Raw genomic sequence first — 19,607 nt, forward strand, 5'->3', positions numbered from 1 at the left:
TCCCTCACCAACAACAACAAGTTTTCAGTGAAATCACTTTACGATAAGCAGATCCAAGTTAAATATACCTCAGATACTCCAACTTCCCCTTGGATTCAAATCTGGGGTCTTGATACAAACCCTGTCATTCATCTCTTCATCTGGAAATGTGCTCATGGCATCCTACCAAATAATTTTAAGACAACTAGAATTTTGAGTTACATTGATCCTTTATGCACCTATTGCAAAAATGGTGCTGAAGATATAACTCATGTTCTTTTCTCCTGCCCTGCTGCTTCTGATGTTTGGATAAAACTGTTTGGACAAAACCATAATCTCTTCACTCAGTACAATAATTTCCATGATTGGCTAAACAACTGGTTCGAAGCTGACAATAACATGGCTAGCTGGAATGAAATATTTGCCACTACATGTTGGTTCATATGGAAAGCCAGATGCGACTGGGTTTTCAGAAAAATCACTCCAACAGCGTGTGCTACTTCTATGAATATTACTCAACACCTCTGTAGCCATACAAGGATCCACCATAAGCCAGGGCACATCCTGAATAATTTATACTATCGGAAAAACAGCTCAAATTCTCCTTCTGGAAACTACAGTCCTCACAATCACACTTCTAATAAATTTGGAATCACTATTAGCCTACACATTGATCCTGCAGATCTTTACCAAGCTACTAGTGATGCCCAATCTTACACTAATTACTCTCTTATTGCCATGTCTTTCACAGGTAAATGTGTGGGCATCAGAAACTTCAAAAATTATTCCAATGGAATCAGCAGAACAGAGCGAGCCAGCAGAGGATCTCAACTAGCACCGAACTGGGGAAAAACCATGCAGCAAGCCAACACCAACTTCGCTGCTGAATCTGAAGTAACAATTCAAGGCATACAATAGTATTACCAGGAGGAAGTACAACAACGTTTCACAAGAGGATGTCCAAAACAACAAGGAAGTTATCACAACAATCATCAAATTAATTTTGTGCTCGGGAAGCAATCCAAAGTGACAGTTCAACAGAACAGAGCAGCCACTAATCTGGTCAGATTAGCCAGACAGTCCTTCCTCTTCTCAGACTCTACCTGGAGAGGAACAAATTTAATTACTATCTTGCATGCTTTACAGATTCCTACAAACTCCTATGATTTGGATCACTCTAATAACATTAATGTCCTTTTGAGGGATGAGCCTGACGCTCGAGTCAGCACAGGCATCATCCTAGATGTAACCGTGAGTGGGAAAACTTTATAGTTGCCTAGACTCTTTTTCTTATAAAAAAAACATAATTATTTACCTTATTATTAATTTGGTAATTTGAATTCTTATTCAGGTCAAAATATTTTTTCTTCGGTATAAACTTCCTGGATTGCTTTCATAAAATTCAGATTTGTTGGTTTTATATTCTTAAAAACTTTTTTCGTTAGAATAATTTGTTACGACAAAAACTAGATCTGTTCATTTTTTTGTTTCAAGTAAATAATTAAACGTTGGTTAAACGATTCTGTATATTCATACCATGTTTGTATAATCTAGATTGTTAGATAAAAACGCCCAATATCAACCTCATAAGCCGCATTATACTTTGGCTCTCATTAACTTTCAAAGATGAAGTTCAAATTTATTGAATGATGTTCATGGTCTTCATTTATTCACAATGAAACTAATAAATAAAAAAGACAAGAAGGAAAAAATCTATTTTAATCATCAATGGTGACACCTGAATAGCATAAACTGGATTATAATAATAGGGATACATGGATGACAGAAGCATCATAAAATATTTTAAAGTAATTTGATGCAACATACCAAGCTATAAAATCATATCTTGGGTACCGAAGTCTACATGAAACGTGATACTAATCGAAGGTTGAAGACTTGAACACCATGTCTCAAATATGTTCAATGTCGTATTTGGATTCACAGTCAAACGATTAACTTCATATAAACTAAGTAGTTCACGTTCATCATTCAATGAGAGTTAATATTTTCGTTTTTGCAGGAACAATGAGAGTTCTAAGACATTAATTATACACTCAAAATCATTGTTTAAAATTCATTGGATAACTTTAAATCTAGCGATTCAAACCATATCATGTATGTTAGTCGGCTGAGAATTCACTAAGCATGGTGTTTTATCCTATATGTTTTTGCTTCCTTATTGATTTAATTGTTTGATTTGATTCCCAGGAGACAGTTCACTATTACCCTATGTTCAAGCTATATAACCTTTGGGCAGAATCTGGAGGCACCTTTCAACTATCATTATGTTTGATTCCGTTTTTGTTTATAATCTACCAGCAAAAAAGAACGATATGATTGTTTCCTTATAACTACAATTTGATCGTGATAGAAAATGTCTAGTGTTTTTAAATTTTAAACTGTTAAAGTCATTCAAATTTATTTTGATTAATTTGAATTAAGGTTTATTTGATGTGAACGATATAACTTAATCGATAGGTCTAACGAGATTTGGTAGATGACCATAACAGATTTATGTGGAAGAAGCTAAAAAGGGAGACAATGTATATTAGAAAACTGCGTTTTGGACCATTACCACGCCACACCTCGCATAATCTCATTGTAGTTACTTTGTTGGCATCACATAGCCATCTATTTTACTTTTTGGACAACTAAGTTTCACGTGGCTTTGAGACGGTAATTTTTGGTAAGTATGGATCTGATATTCTAAAATGTTATCAAATTGGCCATCATTTGCGGGTGATTATTTCAAATTATCCATAATGTTTCATTGGGTATAATATATATTGGTTGTTTCTTATGAGATAATAGAGGTACTTATTGTGAGCGATGGTACATATATGTATTTTCAAGAAGTGCCCAATGTTTATGAGAAGGTGGCGGGTTGGAAAATGCTAAAAAAAGCTTTACGAGGTACAAAACTATATTATGGATTAATCACTTGATGACTGATCATGTCATTTTGACTATACTGATATTTGTTAAATACAAATATCATGAAAGTTTTGATTTTTGTTAGATACAGTTGCACCTATAAGAAACATTTTTCTCAAAGTAATTTTCCGTTGATTGATTTTATGAACAATAAGAAACATTTGTTGATTATTTAGAATTAAGATCTTGATCTCCGTCATTTTCCTCAAAGAAAGTAAGACACATTTGTTTCATTATCTAGTTCTTAATGCGGAAGGTGAAAATATCGATGGTTTGGTTAGAGTTATGGAGGGGTTGAACTTAGGATTAAGAGCTTATAAGTTAACGATAACGACTGTAAGGACGCTTTCTTAGAAGTCCGTTGGAATCATAATTCTTTTGATACAGACGAACTAAGTCAGTTTCTTAGAAGTAGAAATACATATTGATGTGTTCTGATTTATTGGTTAATCGACTGTAAACTACTTTTACTTGCTCAATTTGTATTTCTTTGAGGCTTGACATTACAAATACAATAATCGAATATGCTCATGCACATAAGAGAACACCATACATAATGTTAAAAGCTACTTGCAAAAATTGTTTCAGTAACAACATTACGTAAAAGTTTGAAAATTGTGAGAAAAAATTTGTATATAAAGAACTGTTCAGCGATTTACAGGGACTTATACTAGATAACATGTATCCAAATACATGTGGCATTGAATACGGAGAAACTCCAACAACAACGGGAGAGAAATTTATACAGAAAAACTAAGTGAGACAAAAAACATGAGAGTTCCCAACAACAAACGTGAACTTCACTTATGAAGCTAAGTCGAAAATATAACTTTAATTATAATTTAAACTTCCCTTATAAAACAAGTTGTTTTTCGTATCGTACTGCTTGCTTTTGACAAATTTACTGTTTTGTGTTAAAGCGGAGATAATAGAAGCTACTAAGATAGAAAATTTGTATTTGTATTGTGGACATCAGGTGCATATTTTGTTAATGAGATCTCCTATACTCCGACAGACTTTTGGGTTGTGGTGTGTTAGTGCAAAGAAATATAACTTTTCAAGTTTAGATTTTTTTTGTTCCGAATTTTACATCGTTTATTTTGCAGGATTTTGGTTTTTATAGTTGGTCAGTTGTTGTAGTTGAGTTGTCATGTAATCCGTTTAGTTGTTGTAATCGAGTTGTCGTGAATCCCATTTCCTACATTTTTGTGCTCTTTATGATGCTTAAATGTACGTGATTATCTACATAAACGCAGACTATATGAAACTCTTATGGTTCCTAGATGAACTAGCTACAAGATAACCAACAACGAAATTTAACAAAAATAATATCTATTATATATTTCGAACTATCAGATCGTACTTACCTACTGTCTTGATTTACTACAACAGTGATGTCAAATGACCATAGGCTCGCATCCTTTCCAATGGAAGTATACCCTTGAAAGCGAGTCTTACTGGAATTATTGCATACATAAGGTTTAATATATAATTATCCATCTTTACTATCTATGTATAGAAACCATATACATATAACCACGAATAAATGACAAAATACCGAAATGAGAGGTTGCGGCCCGGGTGATGCCTAGTTCTGAATAAAATTACAACAAAAATGAATTTGATGGGGAACCTGCTTTCAAATTTTTATAGGACAGTCTCATCAAGATGTACTACTATTGGTTGCCAACAAACTATAAAAATAATTAAGATACGGTTGCCCTCCCAGTTTAGCAAGCAGCTGACAAACTGTGTGATACTTAAAAATATTGGCTGCTAAACATGAGTCGAGAATTTTTGCTCAATGCGACCTGAACAATCCATAATGTCGGTGTTCTCGGTTCAGTCTTCTTTCTTTGAATTTAGTTGTAGGCTTGAGATGTATGTATGTTCCCCAAACAATCTCCCCAAGTATGTTGAACGAATCATGTCAAAAAATAACGGTAACTGTAGCCATGCAAACAAGGTCACAGGAACACAACTGAAGACCACAATAGGAATGAGAACCCACATAACTTTCTCCCCAAGCATGATAAGTAGTGATGCACCAAAAGCTACCAACACACTGGCCATAGATATGAACAGAGTCGCAAGCCCTATTATCAACTTATTTGGCAACGATTTGAGGAAATCAATTTCTGCATACCGAGAAGTATATACTGCCAAGAACATTAGTACCGATGTGACAGAAGAGAATAAAGCTAAGGCATCTGCTATTGCAAAGACCATAAATGAATTCTTTTCCAAGAAAACTGGGAAACCATTTTTACTGCTGTTATTATCACTAATGTTACCTCCTGGAACCGTAAAAGCAGAAGCGAATGCCACAGTGGCAATGAGAGCAGCTACTAACATGCACGATCCAGATGTATCCTTGAGCCACTTCTCTCCACTTTCCTTCAATTCTTTGTGCTCTCTTTTAAATATATGGTGTGCTGTTTCCCCGTTTTTATTTCTCTTAAATTTCATATGCTCCGAAATCATGTTTTCCACCCCCTGAGGGAAAATAAATTACAAAGAAGGTAAAGTACTTGACAACAACAAACCTAATTAAGGAGAAGGCACAATTAAATGACATTCAGTATCATTAAATGCATAATAAACAAACTGCTTAACGTTTTCAGTTTTGGCAGAAAGTCAACAGTAAGATGTTTAATAAACAAAGCTGGGTAATCAAGTTGAAAAAGCAAAAATAAAAAGGTAGTCAGTTAAATGGCAATTGATATAACACCCTTACCTTAAACCACTGCATTTCTCGTTGCATCTGAAGATACGCACCAGAGATCGAATTAAGTCGGGCAGAAGGCGCTAACTTGGCAGCATAATGCAAGATAGTGTTACCATTGTCATCACTTTTGGAAACTAGATCGATCTTTTCTTTTTCATCTACTTTACATATAAGAGTCAAAATTGTTTCATTTCGTTCAGCAATAGCCATTTGTAATATATGTTCTCCCCCCATTTTATCCCAAATCAGGGATGGAAAGAGTTGTAAGCACAACTCTACAAACTCAACACTTCCATGCCTTATAGCCATTTTCATGACGTTGGATCCTTTAAAAAATTCTTTTACACCTGGCTTGGTCATTCTTTCCTTGAGTGATGTAAATATACGTTTAACCAAATATTTGGCTTGTATGTGCTTCACTTTGTCATTATATAATTGTTTATATAACTCTTTCATACGAGTCACTGCAAAAAAGAAAGAAAAAAAACAAAAAAAGAAACCAAACATAAGAAAGTGACAACTAAGTTAGAAAATACATGGAGTGCCATATATGCCCACTACCACAATTCTTGCTACTTACTGTATTTAATGAACATTTTTCTGATGAATAACAGAGAACTAGGTTAATGAGCATTTATCTGATGAATAATAGAGAATTAGGCTAAAGGACTGATATTCAAAACCTTATCACTCTATGGAAAAGGATCACATCACATGGCGCAGCTTACAGAAATTGAGTGCATATGATTCATGTGTACATCATTTTTTCCTGATGCTACATGTTGATATCCAACTTCCAAAGTACAGGCAATAACTTACCAAATGCCTACAAAAAAATATCTAATAGAAGGCATGCAATTTTCTAAATTTCTAATAATAATTAGTTTATGTGCTTCAGCAATTAAAGAACAGATAAAAATAAATAAACATGGGTGATTCTATGAAGGGAAGGAAAAAAACCTGGTGTCCAAATGAAGCGCACAGTGAAAACGAAGAAGAACTTGATCATAAGAGAAATTAGGTAAGGAAGCATGAATACACTAACTCCAACTGTTTCCCATCTGAACGGTTTCGGTTTGTCTTCTTCGGTGTTTTCTGAATTCGCAGTTGGGTTTTCTTCGTCTCTGTAGGGACCTTCAAATCTTTCAACCAGGTCCTCTTTGTCTCCATTGGTGCCTTCCAAGCCACGTTGAGCATTGCGTTCTTTTGTGTGGTTGTCAAGCTCATATGCAGAATTTATGTCCACATTAATCACTGTATATTTCATCTCAGCCACATTCAAAACATATGAGCGTATGGCAAATTATTTATAAAAATTGTTATAGCGCAGGTTTTAGGAAAAACTAACACGAATAGATGAGGTGTTGCCAGAATGTATGCTTGGCTCCACTAGCAAACGCAAACGGCCTTTCGGCCATGTAATTGATTGCACTTGTACGTACTTTCTTTGTCGGATCGATAACCAATTCTGGAAACCGCTGGACAAGAGACGACGCAATATCTACAAATAACGAGTTTGAATATGTTAGACAGAATGTAATGTACTTATGTTTCAGTGGCTTCAAGTATTTTCAGTAATCCGTCTACAGTAAGTAAATATTTGTATATCTTATTACTTCTTCCTATATTTCAGAATTTAGCAGACAACTCTCCCTAGAAATGAACTGCACGTTTCAATCTCCAAAGGTATAAAGTATTTATACACATACCGTAGAAACCAGCATCAATCATGCCACACAATAGAGAATCGCCTTGGTTACCAGAGAAAGGACTTGGGTGTTCGTGTCTGGTTACTGAATAAAGATACTCAACTGTCTCTCTTTGTCCAGCTGTAACTGATATTAGAGCACTATTAAGTGGTACCCTTCCTGCTCCGTTTACTATCTGAGTCAATTTGAGGTTTTTGTTTACTATTAGCTCAGCGGCCTTAGCACGTCCAAATACGGCAGCATAATGAAGAGCTGTACTACCATCATCTCCTGTTCTATATTCTAGCATCTCTGGGGGAATGAGTTTCAGAATCTCCTCTATAAATATCAGATTTGCGTCAGCTATAGCTACGTGCAACACTGTTTCTGCATCAGTGGTAATGACTTTTGTAATCGCTTCTGGATTCTTCTCCAAAAGTTTACTAGCCACTTCCCAGTTACCCTTTATTGCTGCGTGGTATAGCTCTTCATATCCATCCAAGACATCTTTACTCGTTATCTGACAGACATCTTCAGCTTAAACATACAGGAGCAACACATCAGTAACATATCAAAAATTAACAAAATAAATCAAAATCTATTCAAATATATCATTTTCTTTTCTCTCTGTACCATCATTATGATCATCAGGTATCACATCGCTAATCTCCTGATTATCACTCCCTGTTGGTGGCCTTTTCAAGTTTGTAGCTAAATTATCTGTAGCATTGATATTATCTTCTTCCGGTGTCAGTAATGTTGATGACATCAACGCTGAAGCTACAAATTTAAGCACCAAATTGAAGAACACATGAATGAGATGTTGGATATAGATATCACATAATTGGAACACAGCAATACAGGGGATAATCTAGAGAAATTAACCAAAAATTTTCTATATACATACACGAATAAATACAAACCTCGCTGATGAAGTGGATTAATTGATGATGACGGGTTTGTGGCCAATTTATGTTTTTCTTCATCATTTTTGTACCCAATACAAGTAGTTATTCTAGTGTTGCTCACGATTTGTGAAAGTTGAAGTTGTGTATTTAATTGCGATTCTACGAGTACTTTAAGTAACGCTTCAACCCGAGCAAGAGATTCAACTTGCTGAACACCTAATGACATCATTTCCCGATGAAATCGACTATATTGATCATCGCCTACTAATTCTCCAGCAGCATCCATGGCAGTATGTGATTTAACTTAGAGAAATGAGATTCAGGTGTGGTATAGGGGTGCCTAATCCTTAATAGCAATTATCAATTCAATAAATCCTACATCTAATCTGAGCAGCCAGGTATTAAATGCTTAAAATATAACAAAACTGCCAGAAAAGGGCCCCACCAGAGTATATTATCTCCTATCTCAATAATGTTCACTAGGCTCCATCACCAACAGCAAAAAGGCACCTGAGATAAATATTAAATAGAACACATCAGCAGATCCAGATAATAATATGGGTAGTAATATGGAGCAGAAACACCAAATACCCAAGAGAAAAGAAACAACACAAGACCAGATTGGCATTCACCCACGTGGGTCCAATGATATCACAGATGCCCAAAAAGGCCAACACTAAAATGTTGCCAAAGCCCAGATAATAGCAGTGGAGAATTAGAACAAGTTACATAACTGATGCAGGGGGATATTATGGTCACTTTTAGGGTGTTTTCTATTTAGGAATACTTTTGGTAGTTTATTTCTTCAGGAAGGGCGTTTCTGTAGTATAAATAGGCTGCTAGGCCTTCTAATAAGAGAGTATTATTATATTTTCCTACGATTTATAATCTATTGATTATAGAAAAGTTTAGGTTTTAATCTAAAGCTCAATTCATCTGTGTTCTATTGTTTTGGTTTCGCGTTCTATTCGTTTGTCTTTGTTTACAGCCGTAGTTTACTGTTTTTGATTTCTAGTATCTCATCAATAAAAGAATCAGACTTGGTCTCTTCAGACTCTATCAATAGAAAATGGAGAAGAGAAGCTAAGAAGAAATCAACCTCCATCTCTGATCAAGCTAACAAGGATGCTTTAGCAGGTAAGAAAGAGTTCTCCTATATGAAATTGACAATGATTATCAGAAATGGAAAAGCAACAGTGAATAGAATGGAAACCCCGGGGCGCGGTGGCTGCACAAAACCATCCACAAAACTCAATGTTGATCTACACCGGAAACAGTCGAGGCTTGGGGAAGAACTCGACAGTCCTTTGTCTGAGGCATGTAATCACGCAATTACGTTCTTAACCGAAACTAAATTATCAAGTCTAAAATTTCAAAGACTTTTTGCCTCTCTCGGGCATGGAAAAGTACTTACCTTCAATTAGCAGCAGTGATGGTGTGGTTTACTTTCAAAATAACTCGGCTCTTTCTTCCTCCGTGGAACTTGCTGTGTGTATATGGGCATCTCAGCATGCATGATAAAAGAAACAGCTACTAGTCTGCCATTTCATCCTTCATTACTGCAATAGGCAATCAATGGTTTATGATTAATTTCTCCTCTAACAGATAATTCAAGAGAGTAAAAGTAATTATAGAGGTCTAGCCTTCACTTTTATTCAAGGGAATAAAAGTGACTAGACAGAGCACTTTGTTCTGCTGACTGGTGGCTTTTTATTCCGGATGCTGCTGAGCTACCACCAGGGTTGTTTTTACTGGTTAACATTCCAAGTATATTAGAGTCCACCTACTTAGCATGAGTAATGATTTGTTACAATTTTGCCAGGTATCAGCAGTAGTACCCGTGACCCAGTGGAAACTGCTGACTCCAATGTCCTCTAGTAGGCTATAATGAAAACCTAGATTTGATGAAACTGAACTACCTTAACTGTACAGAGTCACTCTTCCACCAGTTCTCAAGCAGTCCAAATCCCCATGTAGGGGTGCATGACTTTAAATTTGGGTTTAACGTTACTGTGTCTGAATGCAACAACACTCAACATCAAAAGCTCAGAAGCCCAAGAGCTCGGTAAATTCAAAAAAACTACCAATCAGGAATGTCATAAAAGAAAGTGAGACTAGCTTAATAAAGGCTTAAATACCAAAAATAGACATTAACACATCGCATTTTCTGATTGGCAGCCATTACCGACCATAAAAACAGCAAATATGTCTAACGATGTGTAATTTTTGTTCTGTTTCTATCTTAGGAGGCAAGCTGTTCCCAAGCATTTAACTCCAACATTCTCTTATCTGCCTGACAATAAAACGACACTGTATGAGATTGCACAATAAGAAATATGTCTACCTTTAAGCAATTAAACCTGCACAACTTAAGCTCCGACTCCACTGTGTGATACAAAACTACAAGTCATGTGACACAATGGAATTGACTTACCACCCCATTATCCCACGAGAAGGTAAGTCCAAAAGCTTCATCCGTCTTCATTGCATACCGAATTCTTTGCAAGAATCCTTCTTGCATTCTATCGTTCAAAAAATCCTTCAACAAAAACCAAAAATTGCTCCATCAAATTCTAGCAACTACGGTAAAATTAAGACTGTAAAATTATAGCAAAAACCAAATTATAATTACCATATCAATTTTCAATGGACCATCTGGTCTAAATGTTTCAAACCCTTCTCCATAATCAGCCCCAATAGCCTGTTATTCCATCAAATTAAACATTTACTCATATTCCAAAAACCCAATGTAACGTTTTAGGGTTTGAAATTGAACAGATTTTACCTCTTCTTCTCTAAAAATCCTACTGGGTGAAGGTGAAAATCCGTTTTCATCAGACCCAAACGAAGCAGCTCTGGTGATGATTCAATGACATTGTATGTTGTAATTTTTCCGATTTAATTTCTGAAAGAAAACGGAGAAATTTCAATCAGAGGAACTGAAGAAAAGAAAATCCGGAAAGTGGATTAAGAGATGAAGGATTAACGAACCAGTGATTTGTGTTAAGTTGTAGTTGGGAATTCCGGGAGTCGGAGCTTTGGAATTGGAAATGAAGAGATGATTTTTGCAGGATTCCATGGGATTTTGGAGAAAACTCCAGAGCTGAGCCACAAATCGGATTCTGTAAACAGCGAAATGAAATCCAATCGGAGATACTTCCGGGGATACAAAACAAGACACCTCAGCACTCAGCGGGCTAGTTTTCGTCTTCTGGGCCTAAGCCCTGTTAGTTTTGTCGGATTCAATTGACCCAACAGTTTGATACATGAGGTAAATCGGTAGTTTGAGTTCCAGGGTGAATTTTGATTAAACATTGTAAATATTTGGTGATAATGCAGATTTAGGGTTGCTAAGCAAATAATTTAGTAACATCGTAAATATTTGGTGATAATGCATATAATGGGTCATGGTGAAAACTTAGAGTCATACACAGATTTTGGATAACATATTAGACATTTGGCTACCAAGTTATTTCCGTCTTTTTTTCTTTTTTTTTTAATATCCTAGACTAGTGGTCTGTAGACTAAATCCGATTCCTTAAACTGGAGTGGATTTTGATAATTACAGGGTTCGAATCTCTACTTCCGCTAAATTGGAGTGGATTTTGGCAATTACAACGTTCGAATCCCTACCTCCGCAGTGGGAGGGAGCATGCCAACCACCAGACCACTTCGTGATTGGTTTATTTTCGGTTATCAGTGCACCACATTACCTGTGAGGAAGAATTGGACACGCGATATGAACTTGATAGGAACCCGTTATCCAGACATGTTAAACAGTCTATAAAAATCGGGAAATTGGAGCACACGATATTACGTGTGCGGGTGAATAAGTGTTACGTTCCCAACAGTGAAGCGCCAAGATGGCGCGACACTGCAGTCAGTAGTAGTCTGGATGTGGAGATACATAGTCCGACGATGTAGCGCCAACATGGCTTAGACAAAAAAGGCTACTTAGCACATGCAATACTATGCGATAGTGTTGTATATCCTTGATTCAGAGTTGGTCCAGCTCAAGGAAAGAATTAAAGATACAATGCAAGTCATCGAATGATTTAGGCATTGACCAAGTCTTGGAATAGGCCAAGTTGTGTGCATCACAATGCTAGCTATATATTGGCTCAGGCCAAGTTGAAGTACCGTGATGTTGGTCGGATTGTGGCCAAAGCCGTCAGTTACGACTGTGTGTGCATCACACGCGTGCTAGAGAAAAGGAGTTAGTGTAGTATGTGTAGGAGAAGAAGGAAATATTAATACGGAGATTGCAGGTGATGAGAAGGAAAGAAAAGGATGAGAAAATAGAAGAACAATAGGGTTTAAAGATGAGAATAATAGAAAGCTCTGAAAAAAGTTGTTTTTAATAATCTTGATAATAATAATAATATGCATTACAAGAATGTAATAAGCATGTTATATAGGCATGACAAGAACCTAAAAATAGTAAAATTCTAAAAGAAGAAATAAGGAAATTCTAAAAGAAGAAGTTCTAGACTTGATAGGCAAGTAAACCAAAGTAGATGCTATGAATCAACTGTGACAGTTGACACAGCATAAAGGGATCAACTGTGACAGTTGACACAACATAAAGGGGTCAACTGTTATTGTTGATACAGACCAATTGGATCAACTGGAACAGTTGATACATTCAAAATAGGTAGATATCCTACATCAGTCCCCCCTTCTTGAGAAAAACTCGTCTCTGAGTTGCGTGAAACAAATAATAGGTCACTATCACCATGGAAGATGAAAATCTCTTGAACATCGAACACATTAGAAATGTTTCATTCCTTGGGTAGATCAATGACATATGCATTGTTACTGATTTTCTTCATGATTTTGAAAGGGCCGTACTTTTTCATCTTAGTCTTGTTATAGGTACCAACTGGAAATATTTCCTTGTGTAGATGAATCATTACTAGCATCCTTGTATTTAGCATTAGACTCCTCAAGTTTTGTTTTAACCTCATGATGTAGTTGAGAAGCTTGCTCCAACAGATTATCAACTTTGACATTGGATTTATGTAACTTAGGAAGTACAACCAAGTCTAATACAGACCAATTGAATCAACTGGAACATTTGATACATTGAAAACAGGTAGATTTCCTACATCAGGAGTGGTTTGAGACGGTTAAAAATGAGCTTTATAACCGATTTTGGTATATTATAACCTTTCAAGACAAGTGTATCACAATCCTGCAGGCCAGCAAAAAGTTAGCGGTTAGAAAGGATTTGTTGCAGTTAGGGGAGCTGCCTATTGACAGATAGTTGTTCATAGGTTTTCAAGCAGTTACACACACTTTGGATTTGTTATTGGCGCTATAAAATAGGCCATCGAACTTCTCAAAATGTAAGTCTTTATGAGTGAAGGAACCACATTGCAGTAGAGAGTGTTTGTTGTAGGCTTATAGAGAGAATAAGCTTGCGTGTACATTGGTTGGACAGAATTTTGTAATCTTGCCCTTAAGCTAATAAAAGTGAGTTTGTTGGCTTAGATGTTTTCCTTAGTATTCTGTTGATTCGAAAGTACTCCTCAAGTTTTGTGAAGCATGAACATGGCATTCGCCCCTCTTTTTAGTATGGGCTGCAATTAATTTTAGGAAAACAAAAAACCTAAGTAAGTCTTCTGTTGCATACTCAGAGTAGTGTTGTTGTTTGCATATATACGTGCAAACTTATAAGGATAAAATACGAGTGATAAGAGATCACTAAACCACTATATAAAATTTGAGTCTTAAACTATAATCCAAATGAAAAAGAAAATTTAGAAAGTAACCAAATTGTGTTTTGTGAATTCGGTCGTATAAAATGACAAATATAGACATATTATTTGAATTAATTTTGTCCTAATTTACACAATTTAGAAATAATTTTGTTTAAATTATAAAAAATATATTTAGCTCTTATCAATATTTATTTATTTATTCTCAAATTCAACAATTATGATAACTACTTTTCATTGACTAAATATATATTTACAAGATAATAAGTAAACCAAAACAAATAAACAATGGATGTTTATAGATTATTAACTTTTTTATACCACATATATATCCTCTTTTTACACCAAGAAACGAAATGGCATCTCAAAAAGTGATCGCTCATGAATAGAGGGCGGGAATCAAAATGAATTCTTTGAGTCTTAGGGCTATTTCCATCGATTGGATCGAAACCAGTATGCGCTTTCATAAGTAAGGCTCGCCTCTGTGGGACCAACGAGTCGTTCACATAACTCGGTGCAATCGAACCAGATACATCTGGAGCGTTGATCAAAAGGTCACGAAGCTCGTAGGAGACAAAGGACCAAAGACTGGACGGCACTGTATTGAATCTGAGTCATGTGCTGTCACTGAGACTATTGGCGGGAGATGAAGCATTGAGTTGAGTTCTTCCCGTTCTGTTTATCAAAAAAGGCAGAAAATGTGGATAATTTTTGTCATTTAGACAAAATAATAGGGGAATAAAAAAAAGATCATTTAAAAGCGTATGTTGACGGTTCACGGATTTTTCTTCCGTACCTTTTAAAGCTTCCGGCTTATAACTTAAGAAAGTAACTCAATTGGAACTGCTTTCCATAAAAAAAGAAAACACTTTGTTATAGGGCCTTGGGTCCACGTGTGAGCGGCGCATATGGTGTAACCAATGTTGATCTCATAGCATATGTATCCAGAGGCTTAAACCAATGTAATATGTAACTTGCATCTATGAATAAATTACTTTTTCTCCTACTTCTTTGATTATCTTTTTCATATTTCCACTTTAACACGCTATCAACATGGCCTTACCGCCAAATGTAATTTTTTTTAATTATTTTTATCACTCGTGATTTATCATGGATTACTTCATGAAGATGTTAGCATGGTTCCGATCAAACTTAGTTTTTATTATAGATGTATTACCAAATACAGTAAAATTTTGATAAATTAAAAGGGTTGGGACTGCCAAATTCTATCAATTTAGCGAAATAATAATTTATTGATAAATTAATAAGTTATTAATATATCGAATCAGATCAAGTTTAAATTTCAAAAACAAGTGTGTAGATTTCCCATAATAACAAGTACAAGTTTTATTTTCAGTTTAAAATATATTCTAATTGTTTTAAGAACAACACAACAAAAATCACTCCGGAACTAACTTCTCAATGGACTACGAAAAATTACAAATGAAGCCCAATTTCATTTAGATATGTGAACAAATAATAAAAGTTTTGGATTCTTATTTTGATAAGCAAACATATACTACAAGAAAATTGAGCTTTAGGGACTACTTGGATTCGGTTGGTACAAGACCATTTTTAGTTAGAGACCTATAGCAACGAACATGGCAACAGATAGGCTCTGTGGATGAAGGCTTCTTTGCTGGAGACCTGTACCAACCATGTTGTTGGAATAAGCATCTTTCAATAACTACCATGAAGCGATGCTAGCCACATTTGGAACTTCTTCCATGCAGAATTCAAGCTCATTCGGACCATCCTCCTACGATAGATGTTGCGATAAGCTCATGGCCATGCCCTTCAAGTAAGTCTTGAGAACAAATCTAGTTATTAAAGCTTTACCTGCTGCCATTCTTTGGTCCTTGTGGAAGGAACTGAAGCGTAGAGCTTTCAACAACAAGACGCTCATAATTGCGAAGATAATACAAAAGATCAAACATACTATTGCTTACTGGCTATACCTCCAACCGGAATTCCAGAACTCCTCACTTACAGAATTCATGATCAACTGGGAGAGAGTGGTTTTCGAACCACCCTAAAGTGATATGTGTGTATGCTTAAGAATTTTTCTGTTTGGTATCATGCCGGTTGTTGCAGTTTTCAGCTTTTTTTTTGGAGTGAATTTTGTATCCTTCCTGGTCAGAAATATGTAAGTTGCATCTACCTAGAGTTGGTTTCTGCCCTCTTTAATAAAACCCTATTTACCGATCAGAAAAAAAAAATCAATAACTAAGATTTGCTGCCGGCAATATAAAGGGGAGGAATGTGTACCCTTGGTTAGATGGGGGTGCACTTAGATGAACTCCTTAACAAGGGGCCAAAATCATACCAATAAGTATAATGATCTACATTACCCAATACAAATTAAATGAATCCTTCCCAACGAATTCCATCTCTTTTCTAGGAGGCGTCGGCCAAGTTGTCATGAGTAAAGGTGGTTAACGTACACGTTAAAATATGATGACTTTCTTTCAATTTTTGTTCTTCTTTTTGACCGATAAAGAAAGAAGTTCATTAATCAAAAGAGGGTGCAACGGAATTGTACCACCAGCAGAGGGGAAAGGGAACAAAGAAGACGGGAAATGGTCAAAGTACCAAGCTATCTGTGACTCAAAAATCAAAATCCTCGCAACTCCTTAAAGCACAGACAGCATTGAAACAATTCGTATTTCACTGACTTAATTATATTGGTTGAGGTCTGCAGTTTAGAAGTGAAGATACACGAACGCTCATTTCTTTCCAGATGCACCATAAAGTAACCTTTGCCACCAAGTTCCATATCTGCTTCTGGTGCACTAAATCAAACTGAAATTGCCAACATCAACAACTAATCTTTCGCCTTTTCTTTCAAAACTAAAATACAATCCTTTCGTCATGTCAGTTTGTAGGAATCACCAATAAGTAACACTTTCGGCAAAAGACCCTTGCAATATTCAGTTTCATTGTCGGTTCTAATTTTTTTTACCTCTACATCAAACTGATTAGTTAACATTTTATGAAAAACTTGAAAAGTAGAAATAACATCGGCTTTTGATTTCAACAGATATATCCAAGTACTACGAGAAAAATCGTCAATAAATATAACGAAATACTTATAACCATCATATGATTCAGTAGGTGAAGACCATAAATCAGAATGAATAAGTTCAAACGGCTTAGCCGATACAGATAAAGATTTATTAAACGACAATCTAGTTTGCTTAGAAAATTGACAAACATCACAAATACCAGTCTTAATAGAACTAGACGGAAAAAGATGTGTTAAAACACGATCTGATGGATGTCCAAGGCGTTTATGCATAATATGATTTTGAATCAAATTTGCCGTATGACATGCTTTACTAGTAGGATGGAATAAGTACAGCCCATTAGAATATATTTCCTCACCAATCGTCATCTTGGTTTTTCGATCCTAAAATACAACAAAAGTAGGTGAGAAAATAACATTATAATTTAAAGATCTTGTAATCTTTCTGACCGATAATAATTGAACCGGAAAGGATGGGACAACTAGAACATCGGAGGTGGAACTCTCGTGAAAAAAGTTAATTTTTCCACTCCCTAGCACAGGCACAGTTGAACCGTTAGCAATGGAAACATAATGTTTCCTAATTTTTGGAATAAAATCATATACATCATTTGAGTTATTAGCCATGTGATCAGTGGCTCCTGAATCAATTATCCACAAATTAATTTTAGACATCAAGGAAGCATGATAATTACCTGAAGTGTAGGTAGAAGATGTAGGACCAAAATCAGAAGGAACGGACTTACTCACTTTCTACACTAGAAGTTTCGCCAAATCATTTAGTGAAAAGGAACCATCTGCTACAGCGGCATGATCTTTTCTATTTTTGTCGTAATTAATCTTAAGGTGAGGATGTAATGTCCAACAACAGTCTGTAATATGTCCGGTTCTCTTGTAGTGATCACAATTAAAAACCTTCTTGTTTTTATAAATTTGCATACCTTTATCTGTACCTGGAAAAGTTGGCTTGTCTTCTTTCTTGACAAGAAGTGCACTTGTTTCGCTGCTTTCGGAAGTATTGCTTGAATTCATGGATTTCTTACGGGTTTCTTCTCACTGAATCGTAGCACAAATACTCGATAAAGTAGGAATATCAGCATTCATAAGAACATTACTTTTGAGATTTTCATATTCCGGTTTCAAGCTATTGAGCAATGAATTTTTTTTATCTTCTTCTGCCCTTTTCAAAAGAACTTTTGCATCAATTGTGTGTGGACGACACATATCAAGTTCCTCCCACATCCTTTTCAGATTTCCAAGATGCTCAGTTAATGATTTTTCACCTCGAGTTGCCCTAGCAATTTCACTTTTCAACTCAAACACACGAGCTGCATTATTTTGATTACCAGAAAACTCCGCTACAGCTTCCCACAATTCTTTGGCTGAATTGGAAAATGTAAATAGTTTAGCAATAGAGGCTTTCATAGAATTAAGAAGCCAAGATCTAACATTTGATCATCAGAAATCCATTCCTCATATTTCGATTCTTCTTTAGACGGAGGACAAACTGTCTTTCCATTAATGAAACCCAACTTCTTCTTTCCACCAAGAGACAAAGTCACTGTTCGTGACCAAAGAACATAATTATTTCCACTAAGCAACACAGATGATAATCTTCCGCTAGTGTTAATTTCACTTGCAGACATTTTTGGTTGAAGCTTTCAACCAAAAAAAGATAAAAAATTGAGAAAAAAAGAAAAAAACTCACAAAACAGGATCGAGTCCTGCTCGCGATACCATGAAGAAACTGGACAGAGAGAAACTAGGAAGAAGAGATAATTGTATTGCAGTGTATCTTTATGAATTACGGTATAGGAATATTTATATTTACATATGTGTAAGATGTCTCCATAACAGAGAATGCTAAATTGGGTAACCTAGAACCTATAGGGAAGTTCTCCTAACGGTAACCATATATATGGAAACAATATTATCCTCTAATTAAGATTGACGATATCTCATCAATATCCTTCATATTCTCCATCAATATCCTTAATATTCTCCAACAGGGACTTATTGTTTGGGTGAAAATAATGTACACGACTAAGTAAAACATCAAGTCCTAATCTGTCAAATATGATGTATTCCAGAAGAAAAAAAAGTATGCCCTCCTAATCACGACTCGGTGCAAACCTACCACAATGCTCTATATTGAGAATTTGGTCAGCCTCATACACGGTTGTTCCATGCAGCAAGGCATCGGAGGCTAGGAATACAGGGAGAGGAGATGCTACACCTACACCTATCCTACATCGGTTCATGGTGCGCTTTTAGCATTAAGATCATCAATGGGGTAAAATGAGGCCCAACCACCTATTAGAGACGGGATTTTTGGTCCGGATAAATTTTTTGTCAAGCTAGCAGTTCCATATGGAGAGTGTGTTCACCATAACTACTTCTAAGATCAGTGGTTCTGCACGGACTGCTAGTTTGGACAATGGCAAAATCGTGCAGACACATGATAAGTGGGCCCCAAATGGCGGTCCGTGCAGAATTTTGGTTCTAAGATTTTCATGTGGTGGAGTGGAGTCTACACGCTTCACATGGACCAGTGCATATGATAAGCCGCCCCTGTGAGGACCAATATGTACCCTCAATATTATTCTGCCGTCGAAACAAGGCAGC

At 35.9% G+C, this 19,607-nt stretch overlaps 1 protein-coding gene across 4 annotated transcripts; it reads right to left on the reverse strand.

The window, feature by feature from the left end:
* Positions 1-4,425: 4,425 nt before the first annotated feature.
* Positions 4,426-11,364, reverse strand: LOC113283745. Of its 4 annotated transcripts, XM_026533094.1 has the most exons (15): positions 11,229-11,364; positions 11,023-11,142; positions 10,870-10,938; positions 10,672-10,776; positions 10,157-10,530; positions 9,652-9,796; positions 8,683-8,747; positions 8,253-8,540; positions 7,963-8,109; positions 7,351-7,866; positions 6,990-7,142; positions 6,602-6,895; positions 5,651-6,105; positions 5,208-5,409; positions 4,426-5,072 (listed from the first exon to the last, which is right to left on the reverse strand). In XM_026533094.1, the coding sequence occupies exons 8-15, from the start codon at positions 8,521-8,523 to the stop codon at positions 4,756-4,758; spliced, it is 2,355 nt and encodes a 784-aa protein (XP_026388879.1). In that variant the 5' UTR covers positions 8,524-8,540; positions 8,683-8,747; positions 9,652-9,796; positions 10,157-10,530; positions 10,672-10,776; positions 10,870-10,938; positions 11,023-11,142; positions 11,229-11,364; the 3' UTR covers positions 4,426-4,755. The 4 variants fall into 4 exon arrangements, with proteins under 4 accessions (XP_026388879.1, XP_026388881.1, XP_026388880.1 ...); XM_026533096.1 differs by lacking the exon at positions 8,253-8,540 and having other exon boundaries at positions 4,426-5,409; positions 7,963-8,103; XM_026533095.1 differs by lacking the exon at positions 8,253-8,540 and having other exon boundaries at positions 4,426-5,409.
* Between the last annotated feature and the right edge of the window lie 8,243 nt (positions 11,365-19,607).

Source organism: Papaver somniferum, chromosome 5 (assembly GCF_003573695.1).
Source record: "Papaver somniferum cultivar HN1 chromosome 5, ASM357369v1, whole genome shotgun sequence".
NCBI lineage: Eukaryota > Viridiplantae > Streptophyta > Magnoliopsida > Ranunculales > Papaveraceae > Papaver > Papaver somniferum.

What these genes read in the sequence shown, in the direction of transcription:
- LOC113283745 (XM_026533093.1), bottom strand. Translation starts at nt 8,523, where the DNA reads ATGGATGCTGCTGGAGAATTAGTAGGCGATGATCAATATAGTCGATTT. An exon ending in TAATCCACTTCATCAGCGAG is followed by an intron (nt 8,110 to 8,252) that starts GTTTGTATTTAT and finishes TTAAATTTGTAG; the next exon opens with CTTCAGCGTTGATGTCATCA. An exon ending in ACCTGATGATCATAATGATG is followed by an intron (nt 7,867 to 7,962) that starts GTACAGAGAGAA and finishes TGTATGTTTAAG; the next exon opens with CTGAAGATGTCTGTCAGATA.